Consider the following 16345-nt stretch of genomic DNA (forward strand, 5'->3'; position numbering starts at 1 on the left):
GGAAATAAAAATTGTACACCCAATTTGGAAGGCAGTTTGGCAGTTTCTTACAAAACTAAACATACTTTTACCATATGATCCAGGAATTGTGCTCCTTGGTATTTACCTAAAGGAGTTTAAAATGTCCACACAAAAGCCTGCACATGGATACTTATAGCAGCTTTATTCATAACTGCCAAAACTTAGAAGCAACCAAGATGTCCTTTAGTAGGTGAATGGATAAATAAGCTGTGGTATGTGCAAACAATGAATGGAATATTATTCAGTGCTTAAAAAATGAACTATCAAGTGATGAAAAGACATGGAGGAACCTTGAATGCATATTACTAAGTGAAAGAAGCCAATCTGAAAAGGCCACATACTGTAGGATTCCAACTACCTAACATTCTGGAAAAGGCAAAATTATGGAGACAGTTAAAAGATCAGTGGTTACCAGGGTAAGGTGTAGAGAATCAACAGGCAGAACACAGAATTTTAGTGCAATGAAACTATTCTGTATTATACTATAATGGGGGATATATTTGTCCAAACCCATAGAATGTACAATACCAAGAGTGAACACTAATGTAAACTATGAACTTTGGACAATCATGATGTGGCAATGTAGGTTCATCAGTTGTAACAAATGTGCCACTCTGGTGAGGTATGTTGATAATGGGAGAGGTTATATATGCATGGGACAAAAGCTTTGCAAACTGGAATCTACATAAAACCCAGAACTATCCTTGAGTAGACCCAGAACTATACTTGAGTAGAGCATACATTAAACAGATCCAGGGGCAGCACAGCAAAGGCATTAAAAATTGAACTGATATTGGAACTCCCACACTGAAAAGGCAAGACAGAACCTATTATGAACCTAAGTGAGCTGACTGCCTGTTAGAAAATAAACAAACATTCTCTAGGAAATCTGAAGAGGACTCAGATTCTCACAACATAATATTCAAAATGTCCAGGACATAATCCAGAATTGCTGAACATTCAATGAACTAGGAAAATTTAACCATTCTAAGTCTCAAATTAATAATTATTACCTAAGATAGTTGATGAGATAACCAATAAAACTAGGATCTATGGGAAAAAAATCTCAGAAATGGACCCCAAGATATTCCAGACATTGGCATTACTGGATACAACTATGTTTATTATGTTCATAGAGATAAAAAGTAGAGCTTTAAAAAGTCAGCAAAGAACTTAAAATTCTGGAAAGTGACCCTACAAATTTTTAAAGAACCAGCTAATACTCAACCAGTAAATACAGTAACAGAAATTAAGACATCAACTGATAAATTTTAAAACAGACAAGAAGTAACTAAATACAAAATCAGTAAACTGGAAGAGAGGTTAGAAGAAATTATGTGGGCCAGGGCAGTGGCTAATACCTATAATCCCAACATTTTGGGAGGCCAACGTGGGAAGATCACTTGAACTCAGGAGTTTGAGACTATCCTGGGCAACATGGCGAAATCCTATCTCTAAAAAAATACAAAAATTAGACAGGCCTGGTTTTGTGCGGCTGTAGTCCTAGCTACTTGTGAAGCTGAGGTAGGAAGATTGCTTGAGCTTGGGATGCGGGGTTTATAGTGAGCCAAGATGGAACCACCGCACTCCAGCCTGGGCAACAGTGTGAGACCACCCCCCGCCCCCAAAAAAAAAAAAAAAAGAAAAAAGTATCCTGAGTGGAGTACAGTGAGAAAAAAGATGAAAAATACATACAGAATCAGAAATACAGAACAGTGACCTCATTATCGTGACCTGAAAAGATTGAACAGGCTCTCATCTCAGGGACTTTGCACTTAACTGCTTCCTCTGCCTGAAATATTCTTTCCCAAAATAGATGGCCCACTCCCTTACTTTATTCAGGTCTCTACCCAATGTCACTTAATCAGAAAAAACTTCCCAATCACACTGTCCCAAAATATTATCTCCTTAAGCAGTTATCACCTAACATACATTTTATTTATTCACTATGATCTGTATCCTCCCCCCTCACTAGACTGTATACTCTTTTTTTTTAAAGTTCTGCGATACATGTGCAGAATGTGTAGGTTTGTTACATAGGTATACACGTGCCATGGTGGTTCGCCACACCTATCAACCCATAATCTAGGTTTTAAGCCCCACATGCATTAGGTATTTGTCCTAATGCTCTCCCTCCCCTTGCCCCCATCTCCCGACAGGCCCCAATGTGTGATGTTCCCCTCCCTGTGTCCATGTGTTCTCATTGTTCAGCTCCCACTTATGGGTGAGAACATTTGGTGTTTGGTTTTCTGTTCCTGTATTAGTTTGCTGAGAATGATGGTTCCCAGCTTCATCCATGTCCCTGCGAAGGATGTGAACTCATTCTTTTACAGAAAAAAAAGAACCCCATTTAAAAAGTGGGCAAAGGATATAAACAGACATTTCTCAAAAGAAGACATTTATGCTTCCAACAAACATATGAAAAAAAGTTCATCATCACTGGTCATTAGAGAAATGCAAATCAAAAACCACAGTGAGATATTATCTCACGCCAGTTAGAATGGCGATTATTAAAATGTCAGGAAACAACAGATGCTGGCGAGACTGTGGAGAAATAGGAACTTTTTTCTTTGAGAAGAGCTCTTGCTCTGCTGCCAGGCTGGAGTGCAGTGGCATGATCTCAGCTCACTGCAACCTCTGCCTCCCAGGTTTAAGCGATTCCCCTGCCTCAGTCTCCCAAGTAGCTGGGACTACAGGCGTGTGCCACCACGCCCAGCTAATTTTTTTTGTATTTTAGCAGAGATGGGGTTTCACCATGTCGGCCAGGCTGGTCTCGATCTCTTGACCTCGTGATCTGCCTGCTTCAGCCTCCCAAAGTGCTGGGATTACAGGCGTGAGCCCCTGTGCCCAGCCTAGGAACACTTACACTGTCGGTGGGAGTGTAAAATTAGTTCAACCATTGTAGAAGACGGTGTGGTGATTCCTCAAGGAAATAGAACCAGAAATACCATTTGACCCACCAATCCCATTACTGGGTATATACCCAAAGGATTAAATTCTACTATAAAGACACATGCACAAGTTTATTGCAGCACTATTTACAATAGCAAAGACTTGGAACCAACCCAAATGCCCATCAATGACAGAATGGATAAAGAAAATGTGGCACATATACACCATGGAATATATACTCTTGTAAGAGTAGAGACTTTGTTCACTGCTGTTTTTCATCAGCATCTAGAAGATTTCGTGACATAGCAGGCACTAAAAAAAATATTGAATGAATGAATAAAAGAAAGAAAAAAGCACCACAATAACAAAAAGACTGGTCAACAACTTAAGGCAAGAATCTGTATAGAGTTTACACTAATAATAAGGCAAGTATCAAGACTTTAAAAAAAAAAAACTTTCCACATGTCACATCAAGACATACCTCAACTTTAGTCTATTAAAGAGACAAGCTTGAAAAATGTTGGGTTCTCTAAACCTTCCTCACCATCTGATCTCTAACTTAGCTAAAAACTAAATGTAAGAAAGAACTATCGCCAGGCGCAGTGGCTCACGCCTGTAATTTCAGCTCTTTGGGAGGCTGAGGCGGGTGGATCACGAGGTCAAGAGATGGAGACCATCCTGGCCAACATGGTGAAAGCCCGTCTCTACTAAAAATACAAAAAAATTAGCCAGGCGTGGTGGCAGGTGCCTGTAGTCCCAGCTACTCAGGAGGCTGAGGCAGGAGAATCACCTGAACCTGAGAGGCGGAGGTTGCAGTGAGCCGAGATTGTGCCACTGCACTCCAGCCTGGCCACAGAGTGAGACTCCATCTAAAAAAAAAAAAAAGAAAGAAAAAAAAGAAAGAACTATCAGACTTGTCTCTCTAACCCAAGTTATTTTCTGCAAGATAGCCAATGCACTATCCTTTTACCCTATCACTGTACTTTTCACCACTTTTTATATCTAGGCAGAAAAATTTAATCTTGAATGTTGAATACACAGGATATAGCAGAGGAGCTGGTAGTGGCATGGTACATTCTGGAAGATATATATAGTTTTAAAAAGCAAGGTACTACAGGCAGGGACTAAAAATAAAAAACCTGGCCGGGCGCAGTGGCTCAAGCCTATAATCCCAGCATTTTGAGAGGACAAGATGGGAGGATCACCTAAGGTCAGGAGGTCAAGACCAGCCTGGCTAACGTGGTGAAACCCCGTTTCTACTAAAAATACAAAAAATTAGCCAGCCGTGGTGGTACGTGCCTGTAATCCCAGCTACTCGGAAGGCTAAGGAAGAAGAATTGCCTGAACCCAGGAGGCGGAGGTTGCAGTAAGCCAAGATTGCACCATTACACTCCAGCTTTGGCAACAAGAACGAAACTACATCTCAAAAAAAAAAAAAAGAATAAAACACCTAACAGTCAATGTTAGAAATAACGATAATAATAATAATAAAATACCCAACATTTATTGAGCACTTTGCACTGTTCTAAGCATATTTATTAACATTTAATTCTCAGGACAATACTAAGAGGCATTTAATTAATAAACAGAGTGACAGAGAGACTACATAATTTACTCAAATTATTCAAGCTCCCCAGGTGGACAAAGACTGAAAGTCTAAATTTGAGCACAGGCTGTCTAATCCTTAAGCCCAAGCTGTTAAGTAGTAAGCTGCATGATACAAATTAAAATTTTTACCGAAGAAAAATAGAGACTATCCTGAAAAAGCAGGCAGACAGTATTTCCCAATGGATTCTTGGCAGAAACAAAGTAAAGTCAGTGTCAAATTATGGCAAAAATAAAGACTATTATTTTTTAAAATCACACATTTTTTTTTCATCAAAATGGGAAAAAAATCCTACTTTACAATTTAAAAAAATGAAAACATGCTTAAAAATTTTTACACTGTTCTTTCACATACACAACACAACCATATTATAATATTTCAAAAGAATGTTTCTTTAGGAAAAATTTGATAATTCTATTTAGATTGAATATAAACATTGCACCACTGCTCATAAATACAATGGCTTTAGCAAAGCCTCTACTGCTATTTTCTATTATGAGCATGGCTATGTATCTTATTCTTGATTGAATTTCCTAGTTGTTCCAGACAAAGATTAGTCTCAAAATCATACCTTACCTGAAACCAGGATTAACTATAAATACCAAGAATATACCTTTTGACATATATTACCTTTCAAAAATTTTTGAGCTTTCAAAACTCAAAGAACTGTGACTCTCCTTATTACTTACATAAAAATAGTCTGAGGCACATATAATTTGTTCAAATCAGAATTGGTTCCAAAAATTAAAAAGACAATTTCTTCCCCTCTCCACCTCTACCAGTAAAATAAATGAATAAAATCACATAAAACAAGAAAGATACTTACATTTCTTTGTCTTTTCTGCAGATCTAGCACAGGTTTCTTTGAGTAGATTACATAAATGCCTTGTGGCATTATTCCTGAAACAAAAGAAAGAGTTTGCCTGTGTGTAATCCGATTCCAAAGCAAAATCACATTGTGTTATGAAATATATTGTTACAATTTTTAAGAAATTTTTAAAATATTATAATATTTGGTATATATCACGTTATTCATAAATGACTATATGAAGAAACAGTGGGTTGACTATACTACTAGCAAAGATGATTTAGTAATTGCCTCCCTTTAAAAGTAAAAGTTCTAGTAACTGGCCACTAAAATAAACAAATAAAAGTGACAGCTCCTTAACAAGTTTCTACCCAAGTTGCTATCAATAAATTTTCAGTAGACAGGTCTAGATTTACCTAAGGAAAATAATGAGAATAGGTTGGGCCATTCATTAACAAATTAATATATGTCTAACCTTCAAAACACAAAATAAGGTAACTTTCTGATTAGGCATTCATTATGTGAATAATGAGACCTGTGACTATCTTGAAGTTACTAACACATATGGCAGTTAGACTTAATTTTCTAACTTATCATTTTTCTGTAGAAATAAACTGTTACATTTTCAAAAACAGGAATTTGAGTAAGAATTAACTTGGAACTAAATTAAGCCCTATTTTGTAAGTACTGTACTCAAGGCAGCAGTGAAACAGACAACATACATAGGTAGTTGCAGATACAGAATTATCAGGCATCTTTTTTGACACCAAGGAATGTTTATTCCTGATGCCTGACATTTTAAAAAGGAAGCTATTAGTCAGTGACCACAGTTTGCCAAACACAAGAATGTATGTCTTCCTTTTTCCATAGCACTCAGATATAATTCTACTTATAAATTCATATTATATAACATATAGAAAGTGCTCAATACGTTTTTGAAAATTATTTTAGTAGTAAATTTGGAATAAAAAATGTGAAAGAACAAATTCATTAAATTACTACTTACTCTTTTATTAAATCTTTATTTTCTTGAATTCCTTCTTCTAATTTCAAACTTACTTTTTCATTTCCAAACTAATTTATAAAACAGAACAGTTCATCACATTTTGCTTATTAGCAAAAATAAACATGAATATAATCATTAAGCAGTATTTCTTTACTAATGCACAATAGTCTAAAAGAATTATTTTCTTTCCACATAAAAATGAAACATTTTTGTAATAGCTTATGATTTCCTTTAAGAATATGGCCTTCATCAATCTAAAATAAAGATGGCTAAATCATCTCCAAAAAACATTCAACAATATTTTAATGCAATATTATCTTCTCTAAATATTTTGAAGTAATGTTTTATCTTTGTGCTAACACAATGTCACATTTTAACATTTTTTTCACTTTATGCTACACAAAAAGTTACACAGTTTCGGCCGGGCGCGGTGGCTCACGCCTGTAACCCCAGCACTCTGAGAGGCCGAGGCAGGCAGATCACAAGGTCTAGGAGTTCAAGATGAGCCTGGCCAATATGGTGACATCCCGTTTTTACTAAAAATACAAAGATTAGCCGGGCGTGGTGGCAGGTGCCTGTAGTCCCAGCTACTTGGGAGGCTGAGGCAGAAGAATCACTTGAACCCGGGAGGCGGAGGTTGCAGGGAGCTGAGATGGTGCCACTGCACTCCAGCCTGGGTGACAGAGGGAGACTCTCTCTCAAAAAAATAAATAAATAAATAGTTACACAGTTTAAAATTTAAAGTGTTATCTGCAACTATTGTACTCTAAGAGAATATATTTATATAAAACATCAATAGGAATAAAAATTGAAACTCTTTATAAAAATTAGAATCATTAAATCAATTTTTATATAAAGTGGTTTATTATTTCCCTAATCATTTGCACTAAGCATTATACAACTTGTCCTCTATGCTCATTCTTAAAGTTAAAATGTATCCAGTATTGATGTAACTTTTAAAAAGCATTATCCTTAAAATATTCATCACGAAAACAAGATCAATCCAATTTATCCCAAATAATACTCTACTTTCAACAGTATTATGATAAGATTTACTATACTATGTTTACAATTCAAAATTTTATCATACTTGCAGTTCCTGAATGGCTTTTCGCTGTGCTTCAATTATCTTTCTGTTTTCTTGCAACTTATTTTCTTTCTGTTTCAGTTCAGCTTCTATACTTACTTTCCATTTTTTTATCTTTTCAGCCTCTTTATACAGTTTTGAATACACTCTGCTCAATGCCTCTGAATTCTATTAAAATAGGTTTTCAAAAATTAATTGTTCAAAATTCTAATATAACCAAACTACGGCTGCCTACTGAAAATATCCATATACTAATAGTTGAGACCAAATGTTCCCTCAATTTAAGCACTAATAGCATACTGAAAGCCACATTAACTCTGTTAAACTACTAAGGCAATATTAACTACTTCATTAAAGTTATTGGTCATTTGACTAAATTATACCTTGCTGAATAAAATGAAATGGCTCCATAAAAATATTTTAGTTAGTGAGAGGATCTGGCTGGTTAAAAGCTAAAATAAATCAAACTATAAAAATCTATAAATCTTAACAATGGTCTTGAAACACTTTGATTATACAAACAGTTTGAAGATTCACTAAAGGACATGAAGTTTAAAATATAATGACAAGAAAAATAAAAGTGAACACAAGATATAATTTTCATCAAGTCTGATGTTTTAGATAGATTTCCTGCCTTCTTTTAAATCCACATTATATTGTAAATATCAGAAATTTTTAATCACATCAATTTCTGCTGGTTGATAACTTTTTCTTATAAAAATATATAAATAAGTTCTATATATTTTAAACTGTTTGGTACTATAATCACAGCAACAAATATCTAGTACCTTACCAGGCTGTGGAATTTCTCTTCATTTTAAAGACATCTATATGCCATAAATAAGAAATATCTTTATAACTAAAATCAAAAGTATATAGCATGTCCTACAAATTCCTTATACAATAAACCAGCCAACCAGTCAATTTCATGTATTAATTAAAGGCTGATTTTGTAAAATACTCTCTTGATACTATACTTTTCACGTACAGTACCCATTTCCCCTCCTCTTGATTTCATGGTCTAAAACGAAATTGCCTCTACATAAATGGAACTTTCATAACCCAAAAAATACAGAAGCAGGAAAAAAGGTTTTAAAGGATATATCTTAAAACATTAACCAAATAATAATCCTTTTGAAGCTTCAAAAGAAATATACATATAGGTAATAAGTTATATTCCAATTAGAAGAAATTTAATATGAATGGAAAATCTTCTGACCTCCAAATCAGAGTCTTTTAGTCCTTCCTGATAGTGACAGTCAGAATTACCAACCTAAAAAAATAGATGTTTCTATAAGAAAATACTTCTGATAAGAGCTTCCAAATAATAACAATTAAATACAGAAGACTAGTAATGCAATAACTAAAGACTGTTTTCTTCAAATAAGCAGTTCATTACCTAAACAGGTTATATCTGTATGTACTATGCTTAACTGACCTGCTCCAGCATGGGCAAGAAATTAACTTTTTGTAAAGCAGGATCTGCAAGATAAAAGACGACAGGTATTAAATATGCCAACATCTTTTTTTCTTTCTTTCTTTCTTTTTTTTTTTTTTCTTTTTTTGAGAGAGAGAGGGCGTCTGGTTCTGTTGCTTAGACTAGAGGGCAGTGGCACCATCATGGCTCACTGTAGCCTCAAAGCCTCCATCTCTAGGGCTCAAATGATCCACCTTAACCTCCCAAGTAGCTGGGACTGCAGGCACATGCCACCACGTCCAGCTAGTTTTGGGGGTGGTGGGGTTTGTTTGTTGTTTTTTTTTTTTGGACAGACAGGATCTCCTTATGTTGCCCAGGCTGGTCTCACACTCCTGGCCTCAAGTGATTCCCCCTCCCTCAGCTCCCTCCCAAAATGCTGGAATTACAGGTGTTAGCTACTGTGTCCAGCCTTATTTTTTATATTAAGTATTATATCTAGCTTTTGTGTCAATAATACTGATATAATACGTTATATTTTCAATAACTAGCGATATATATAACACAATGTTTCCATATAAGCTGATACACTGCTTTTCCAGGCTCTTACCTGAATCAATGTTTTCCCCATTTTTGGAGAGATTAGTCATTGCAAATGGAAACTCAAAATCATCTTCAGTACATTTGTTGAAACTCTAGAGACACAAAGAAGTTCTTAAATATGCTGTTTCATACCACTCTGATACTAATAGTGTAATATATACATATGTAATATACACCTGCTTAAAGAGGTCACTATAATTGCAAATCCTTTAACGTACATACATGTTTAAAATATCAAATGCGTTTTCTATATAAACAAAGAAAAACTTCTAATTAGATATTTCCACTTGTAAGATGAAGCTAAACTATAAATTACTCAATATATGGCTTTGTAGGTATTCAAGAATAACAGTAAATCTAACTAGTAGTATAGAATAATATTAGCAGATTGCTTCAGTTTATGATTTCCCTTGATAGAATTAAAGATTGTCTTTACTCAATAGCATTTAATAATATATTATTGCCTATAGCAGCAACAAGAATTTTTTTACAGCATATACAAGTAAAATATTCATTGCATCATTGCATCTCCAATATAAGGATCCAGATGATAAATTTTTTAAAATAATTTTTTTAAAGCTCTGTTTCACCTGGGAAACTTGGTATAATTCCTCCTATCCAATGATAACTCCATTACACAAATGAATTTCCCTCTTTGTCCTATCCACTAGGAAGCTCAGAGTCAAATCTGAAGCCCAGTCACAACACGAATTATTACTCATATATAGGCATTTGTCCAAATAGTCCTCATTTTTCTTGATAATTTTCCTAATTTTCTCCTAACATATTCTACTGCCTTGTAGTATCTGTCCTATAAGTTGCCTCGAATCAAATACGGGAAGAAGGAGGATTAAAATAAGCAGGTTCCACTATGTATGCAGAGTTCTACGGCAGCAGTTATTATTTAAATGAATGATGCCTACATAATAATGCTCACTGTTCATTTAAAGCAATGGGATTCAAAATTCTTGGGTAAATGACACCATTTATTGAGAAGAAATAATTATAAAACACCACCAGGAAGAAAGTACACTTTTCTTCATTTCCCTAAAGTTAAGAAGAGTCCAATTAAGAGTCACATGGAAATTTACCTTGAAGAAAGTGGAATCTCCTCCCAGGGTCTGAGGTTTCACCGCAGACACCTGACTGCTGCTTAATCTCGGTGGTACGAACAACGTAAAGGGCTTTTGCTTTTCCATTTTCTGTTACGGTTGTAAATATCTACTGCCCTGGGGGCGGGAGGGGAAGGAAAGTTTTTTTCACCGTGTGCCGTGAATACACTATGTATTCTTTAAAGTGATGTTTACAAACTAAATGGCTAAAAAAAAGGAATCCACGGGGCTCTCGCTACAGTGGAGCCCTACAAGGTCGCTTACCGCGGAGTGGGCAAAGGGATAAACCCTCGTTTCCTTCTCCCTTTAGCCCCACCGCCCGCCGCCACGCTGGCCTGAAAAGCAAGCCCGTTCCCTTCTCCTGCCCTGGTAAATTCCACCACATCGCCAGGAGGAACTGTCTTAAGTTCCTGGACCACTATTCAAAAGAAAACGGCGGCGGGCTGCGGCGGGGAGGCGCAGTAGCACTGTATCGCCCCGCTCTGGGCTCAGTCCCCAAGAAAAGAACTCGGGGCACCTGCCCTCACCTTTGAAGAACTAGCGGGAAACGGTGGGCTCCGTGCCCACGCGAACTGCTACCTATGGTCTATGAGGGCAACAGAAAGAACCAATAGCTCCCGCCTCAGAACCTCAGAAAAGGCGGGAAATCGCTCAGGCTGAGCGGCCCGGAGCGCGTGGGCCCCGGGCGGCTGGCAGTTCAACGGCTAAATAACCGTCGCTGCGTGGGCTTGCCAGGCTCCCAGGACCTGAATCTCGCGAGATTTCCCTTCTCGCTAGGAACAATTCCTTCCCGGATTCTGTATTTCCTTGGAGTGGACGTTCTTTAGGCTTCTGTTGTGGAAGAATGCTGGGGAAAATGTCAGGCGCTATGACAGACTGAAGCTGAGAGTGAAAAATCCATTTCTGCCCTCCAAGAGGTCCACAATCTTAGGAAGGAAACAGATGGGCAAACAATTACAAAGTCGTATAATCATTTAGGGTGATTCCTATGATAGGGACGTAGGGAAAGTGGCTCTCACGGTGGCTTGTGGAGTCAGGAGAAGCTCCACACATGTGGTATGGTTCTGTTACTGCTTCACATAAGAATGAGTGAATGGAGAGTTGGCTAGGCGGGCTATTGGCTCACGCCTGTAATCCCAACACTTTGGGAGGCCAAAGCGGGAGGATTGCTTGAGCCCAGGAAGGAGTTCAAGACCAGTCTGGGCAACGTAGTGAGACCCTGCCTATCCTAAAATAGCCGGGTGTGGTGGCGCGCACCTGTGGTCCCAGCTACTTAAAAGGCAGAGAGGGGAAGATCGCTTGAGTCCTGGAGATAGAGGCTGCAGTGAGCTAATGATCCTGTCACTGGCTCCCGTCTGGGCAAGAGAGCCAGATTGTGTCTCAAAGAGACAGAGAGAGGAGAGAGAGAAGAGAGAGGAGACAGAGGAGAGAAAGGGGGCAGAGGGAGGAAATGGGGGACAGCGGGGAGAATGGAGTGAGGGGGGAGAGCGGGGAGAAGGGGGAGAAGGAGAGGGAATGGGAAAAGAGTATTGCTGGCTGACGGAAGGCTAGCAAAGGCCTTGGAGTTGTAAGAGAGATTAGTATGACTAAGCCCAAGAAGCGTACTGTGTAAGGATTAAGTGGAGAAAATGGCAAGAGATGACACTAGAGATTTCAAGAGCGTGGTGGCTCACTCCTGTAATCCCAGCACTTTGGGAGGCCAAGGAGGGCGGATCACTTGAGGTCAAGAGTTTGAGACCGGCCCGGCCAACATGACGAAACCCCGTCTCCAGTAAAAATACGAAATTAGCCAGGCACGTGGCACACGCCTGTAGTCCCAGCGACTCGGAGGCTGAGGCAGGAGAATCGCCTGAACCACCGGGGAGGCTGACGTCGCAGTGAGCTGAGATCGCACCATTGCACTCCAGTCTGAGCCACAGAATGAGACTCTCTCAAATAAAAAAAGAACGAGCGAGAGAGCAAGTATTATAGAAAGGCCTTGAAAAAGTGTCTGGATTTTAGACTTTGTGGACGGAGATCCTGAAGAATTTTGAGCAGAAAGGATTACATGATCGAGTTCAGAAGAAAACTTGTAGTATGAGGAATGATTTAGGCTTAAGAGACCAGAGTAGGGAGAGAGTTTTAATAGCCTGGGTGAGACATGAGGACCTGAGCTATGACACGGACAGTGGAACTGAAGAGGAGATGTCAAATGTAAAAGATATTTAAGAAGTAAAATTAATAGAATTTGATAACTTTTTAATAATAAGTGAAAGAAAGGGAGCAGTCTAAGATGACTGGCTGGTTTCAGGCTTGAGTAACTAGCTATTATCATTATCCTAGTGCTAAGTTACTTAATTTTGAGCAATAAAATAATGAGCTCCATTTTGAATATACCATTGACTCTGTTTTCCAACTTTCTCGGGGCATCATAATACAATTGATGCTTTTTCTAAGGGCTTTAGCAATATTTTTAAGAACTCACTTTGTATAATCAGAAACAATCATTCCTGATAAAATTTTTGAGCAGTTAAGGATGATCCAGTTTAACTCCTTCATTTTGCTATTTAAGGAAACTGAGTCTAGATATTCTGAAAAAGATAAGGTACTACCTCAGAGAGGTATCACCTCAGAGAGATGATACTAAGAATATACACAAAGTATCACCAGAGGCAATAATTGATCTAATTAAAATTTTTCATTCAATTGAGAGTATAAATCTAATATCTCAATATTTTTAAAAGTTTTACAACAGTGAAAATTTCAACTATGATCACTTTGTTCTTTATTGAAAATCAAAATGCTACTCCTAGTGTTATATTAAATTTACCATATTTTATTTACTTAAAATCAGTCTTTCAAAGCAATGGTGCCACCATAGAATTTCTCACTTCCATGTATTTCACATGAAATTTAATTTAACATATTAACATCCTGTCCATATAAGGACTTAAATATTTGTAGAAAGATTTCTGGTTTTAAGAACTTCGTTTTTTTCCACAAAAGATGTTGGCAAAAATGTTAAAATATTCTGCCAGAATGAGAAGCAAATTATGTTTAATTTCCAAATATATGTTAAAATATTTTAATAATTTGTATTTTAATTTTTCATTATTCTCGCCATCACACAATTTCTACTTTTTTATAAAGCATCTCTTTTTTTAAGGCATTTTAAGAAATGATAAGATTTGAACAGGTTTTGCTTGTCTTTAATAATTCATAAAATGCTGTAACAGGAATAGGTTTAAAATGTTACTTCCTTATTCCATCAGTCTGGCTTTAGTTAATGAGGCTCACAAACTCTCTTTATTCTGTTGTTGTTGTTGTTGTTGTTGTTGTTGTTGTCACTGTTATTGCTGAGATGGAGTTTCACTCTTGTTGCCCAGGCTGGAGTGCAAGGGTGTGATCTCGGCTCACTGCAACCTCCACCTCCCAGGTTCAAGTCATTCTCTTGCCTCAGCCTCTGGAGTAGCTGGGATTACAGGCACGCACCACCATGCCTGGCTAATTTTTGTATTTTGTTTTGTGTTTTTAGTAGAGACGGGGTTTCACCATGTTGGTCAGGCTGGTCTTGAACTCCTGACCTCAGGTGATCCACTCGCCTCAGCCTCCCAAAGTGTTGGATTACAGGTGTGAGCCACCACACCTGGCCAAACTCTCTTTATTCTGATTACAACCATTTCCACTAGCTAGCCTTTCTTATATCCATAAATTTATATATTTTCATTCAATGTTTTACTCAATGAAAAAAAGTGAAGCTTCTTTAGGTAATAACTCCCTGGCTCCTTTTGAAGGAACCATGAGGAAACAACTTTTGCTTTTTTTGAGTCCAATCATAAAAGAATCCTAGATATCCCTCAGTGATAGTTCTATATTCCACAAAATTTTGATAAAATTTCGATGAGCATTGACGATGTCCATTTTATGGTGATATGTTGGTAACACAGCAATACCGTTCGTGTTGTCCAAATCAGTCATCCTATATGATAAAGTAAACAGTTCAGATTTAGGAAGTTTAAAACAAACTACAACATTCTAAAACTTCAGCAAGAATACAAATTTCACTTCTCAGAGAGTAAAGTAGCCAATTTGGGGTCCTTTGTTTTCCAAGTGCTAAGTATTTCTGAATGGTTGTAATTCAGAGTTTTCAGTTCAGTAAACTTCCATATGAGATAAGCAAAAAGCTGTGGGTCTTTTGGATGATACATTTTTGAATATTTATACAATATTTGTAAAACTGGTTCTTCTAAATTTTCCATATATTGCTTATTCTTAAGGCATGGACGATCTGAAAAATATCATCATATTTATCTTAATGTATATTGGAAAGTAGCAAAAGATAAATAATCTTTTAAAACAATGCAGCTTTTAAATAATAAAAAACAAATATTTACTGAGCCCTTAATATATGCTAAATATTATGCTAAGTGACTTGCCTCTATGCATTATTTTATGTAGTTGCCACAATACCATATGAGGTTAAGTTCTATTATTACCACCATTTTCCAGATGAGCTTCTTGAAACTTAGAAAAATAAGTAATTTCCACTAAGTTACATAGGAAAGAAGGGTCAGTAAGTAGTTATAAGAATATAAAAGCAGCCAGGCCAGGCACGGTAGCTCAAGCCTGTAATCCTAGCACTTTAGGAGGCCGAGGCTGGTGGATCACCTGAGGTCAGGAGTTTGAGACCTGTCTGGCCAACATGGTAAAACCCCATCTCTACTAAAAATACAAAAAATTAGCCAGGCATAGTGGTGGACACCTGTAATCCCAGCTCCTCAGGAGCCTGAGGCAGGAGAATCACTTGAACCCAGGAGGCAGAGGTTGCAGTGAGCCAAGATCACACCCCTACACTCCAGCGTGGGTAACAAGAGCGAAACTCCGACTCAAAAAAAAAAAAAAAAAAAAAATTTTAAAATCAGCCAAGGGCTTACTTGAAATTAAGAAAAATTCAGTAATTCTCCCAAGGTCAACAGTAAATAAAAGGTAAAGCTGTTCAAGTATCCAGCTGTAAAATATAAGAGCCAACCAATAATTTATTAATGTTTAGACAGCATTCATTCATCCGTCCAGTCATTGTGCTAGTGATACAGCAGTGAACGTAGTAGACAAAATTTTCTCCCTTCACTGAGTTTATATTCTGGGTCTGAGAGGAGTCAAGGAGGAAAGAGACATATACACATTTTTAAAATGTGTATATGTAATACACACTTAAATGTAATAATGTAATATAGCAGAGTGGTGTGTTATAGAGGGAAAAAAACAGGGAAGAGGATAAGAATTTAGTGTAAGGGGGAGTAACTAATTTTCAAAGGCGAGTCAGAGATAAAATGGCATTTAGCAGAAATCTAAGATAGTGAATGAGGGAGTCATATGACTATCTGGGGAAAGAGGTTTCTGGGCAGGAGACTTATCAAATACACTAGAACCTGTATCAGGAGCCTGCTTGAAATTTTCTAGGAATATCTACGTCAAAAGCAGCATGGCTGGGATGGAATAAGCAAAATGAATAGTAATAGGCAATGATGAAAAGAACTTTGGCTTTAATCTGTGTAAAATAGGAAGCTATTTAAGGGTTATGAGCGGAGGTGTATCACATGATCTGACTTACATTTTCGAAGAATTACTCTGGCTCCTGTATAGAGAATAGATTCTAGAGAGGCAAGGGCAGAAACAGAAAAAGCCAGTTAGGAGAGTAGTTTAAATTAGGATTGTAAGGATAGAAATAGTAAGTTCTGGTTTAGTTCTGGATATATTTTGAGAGCAGACCCAGTGGGATTTGTTGTATATTTGATATGGGTATAAGAGAAAGAAAGA

General features: G+C 37.2%; 1 protein-coding gene across 6 annotated transcripts in view; it reads right to left on the bottom strand.

The window, feature by feature from the left end:
• Positions 1–11962, bottom strand: part of LOC105479144 (synaptonemal complex protein 1) — a 127901-nt gene extending 115939 nt beyond the window's left edge. Inside the window, exons 1-8 of one of the 6 annotated variants that reach the window (XM_071077369.1) lie at positions 11077–11265; positions 10529–10666; positions 9445–9529; positions 8859–8902; positions 8640–8693; positions 7424–7588; positions 6334–6401; positions 5346–5419 (exon numbers count right to left, since the gene is read on the bottom strand). In XM_071077369.1, the coding sequence (XP_070933470.1) occupies positions 5346–5419; positions 6334–6401; positions 7424–7588; positions 8640–8693; positions 8859–8902; positions 9445–9529; positions 10529–10636 (598 nt within the window). In that variant the 5' untranslated portion in view covers positions 10637–10666; positions 11077–11265. Of the gene's footprint in view, positions 1–5345; positions 5420–6333; positions 6402–7423; positions 7589–8639; positions 8694–8858; positions 8903–9444; positions 9530–10027; positions 10256–10528; positions 10667–10813; positions 11024–11076; positions 11266–11295 lie in introns of those variants that run through there. The other 5 variants (XM_071076317.1, XM_011736961.2, XM_011736963.3 and 2 more) reach the window with 5 other exon arrangements.
• Positions 11963–16345: the final 4383 nt, after the last annotated feature.

The sequence above is a fragment of the Macaca nemestrina genome, chromosome 1 (genome assembly GCF_043159975.1).
Source record: "Macaca nemestrina isolate mMacNem1 chromosome 1, mMacNem.hap1, whole genome shotgun sequence".
NCBI classification, from domain to species: Eukaryota; Metazoa; Chordata; class Mammalia; order Primates; family Cercopithecidae; genus Macaca; species Macaca nemestrina.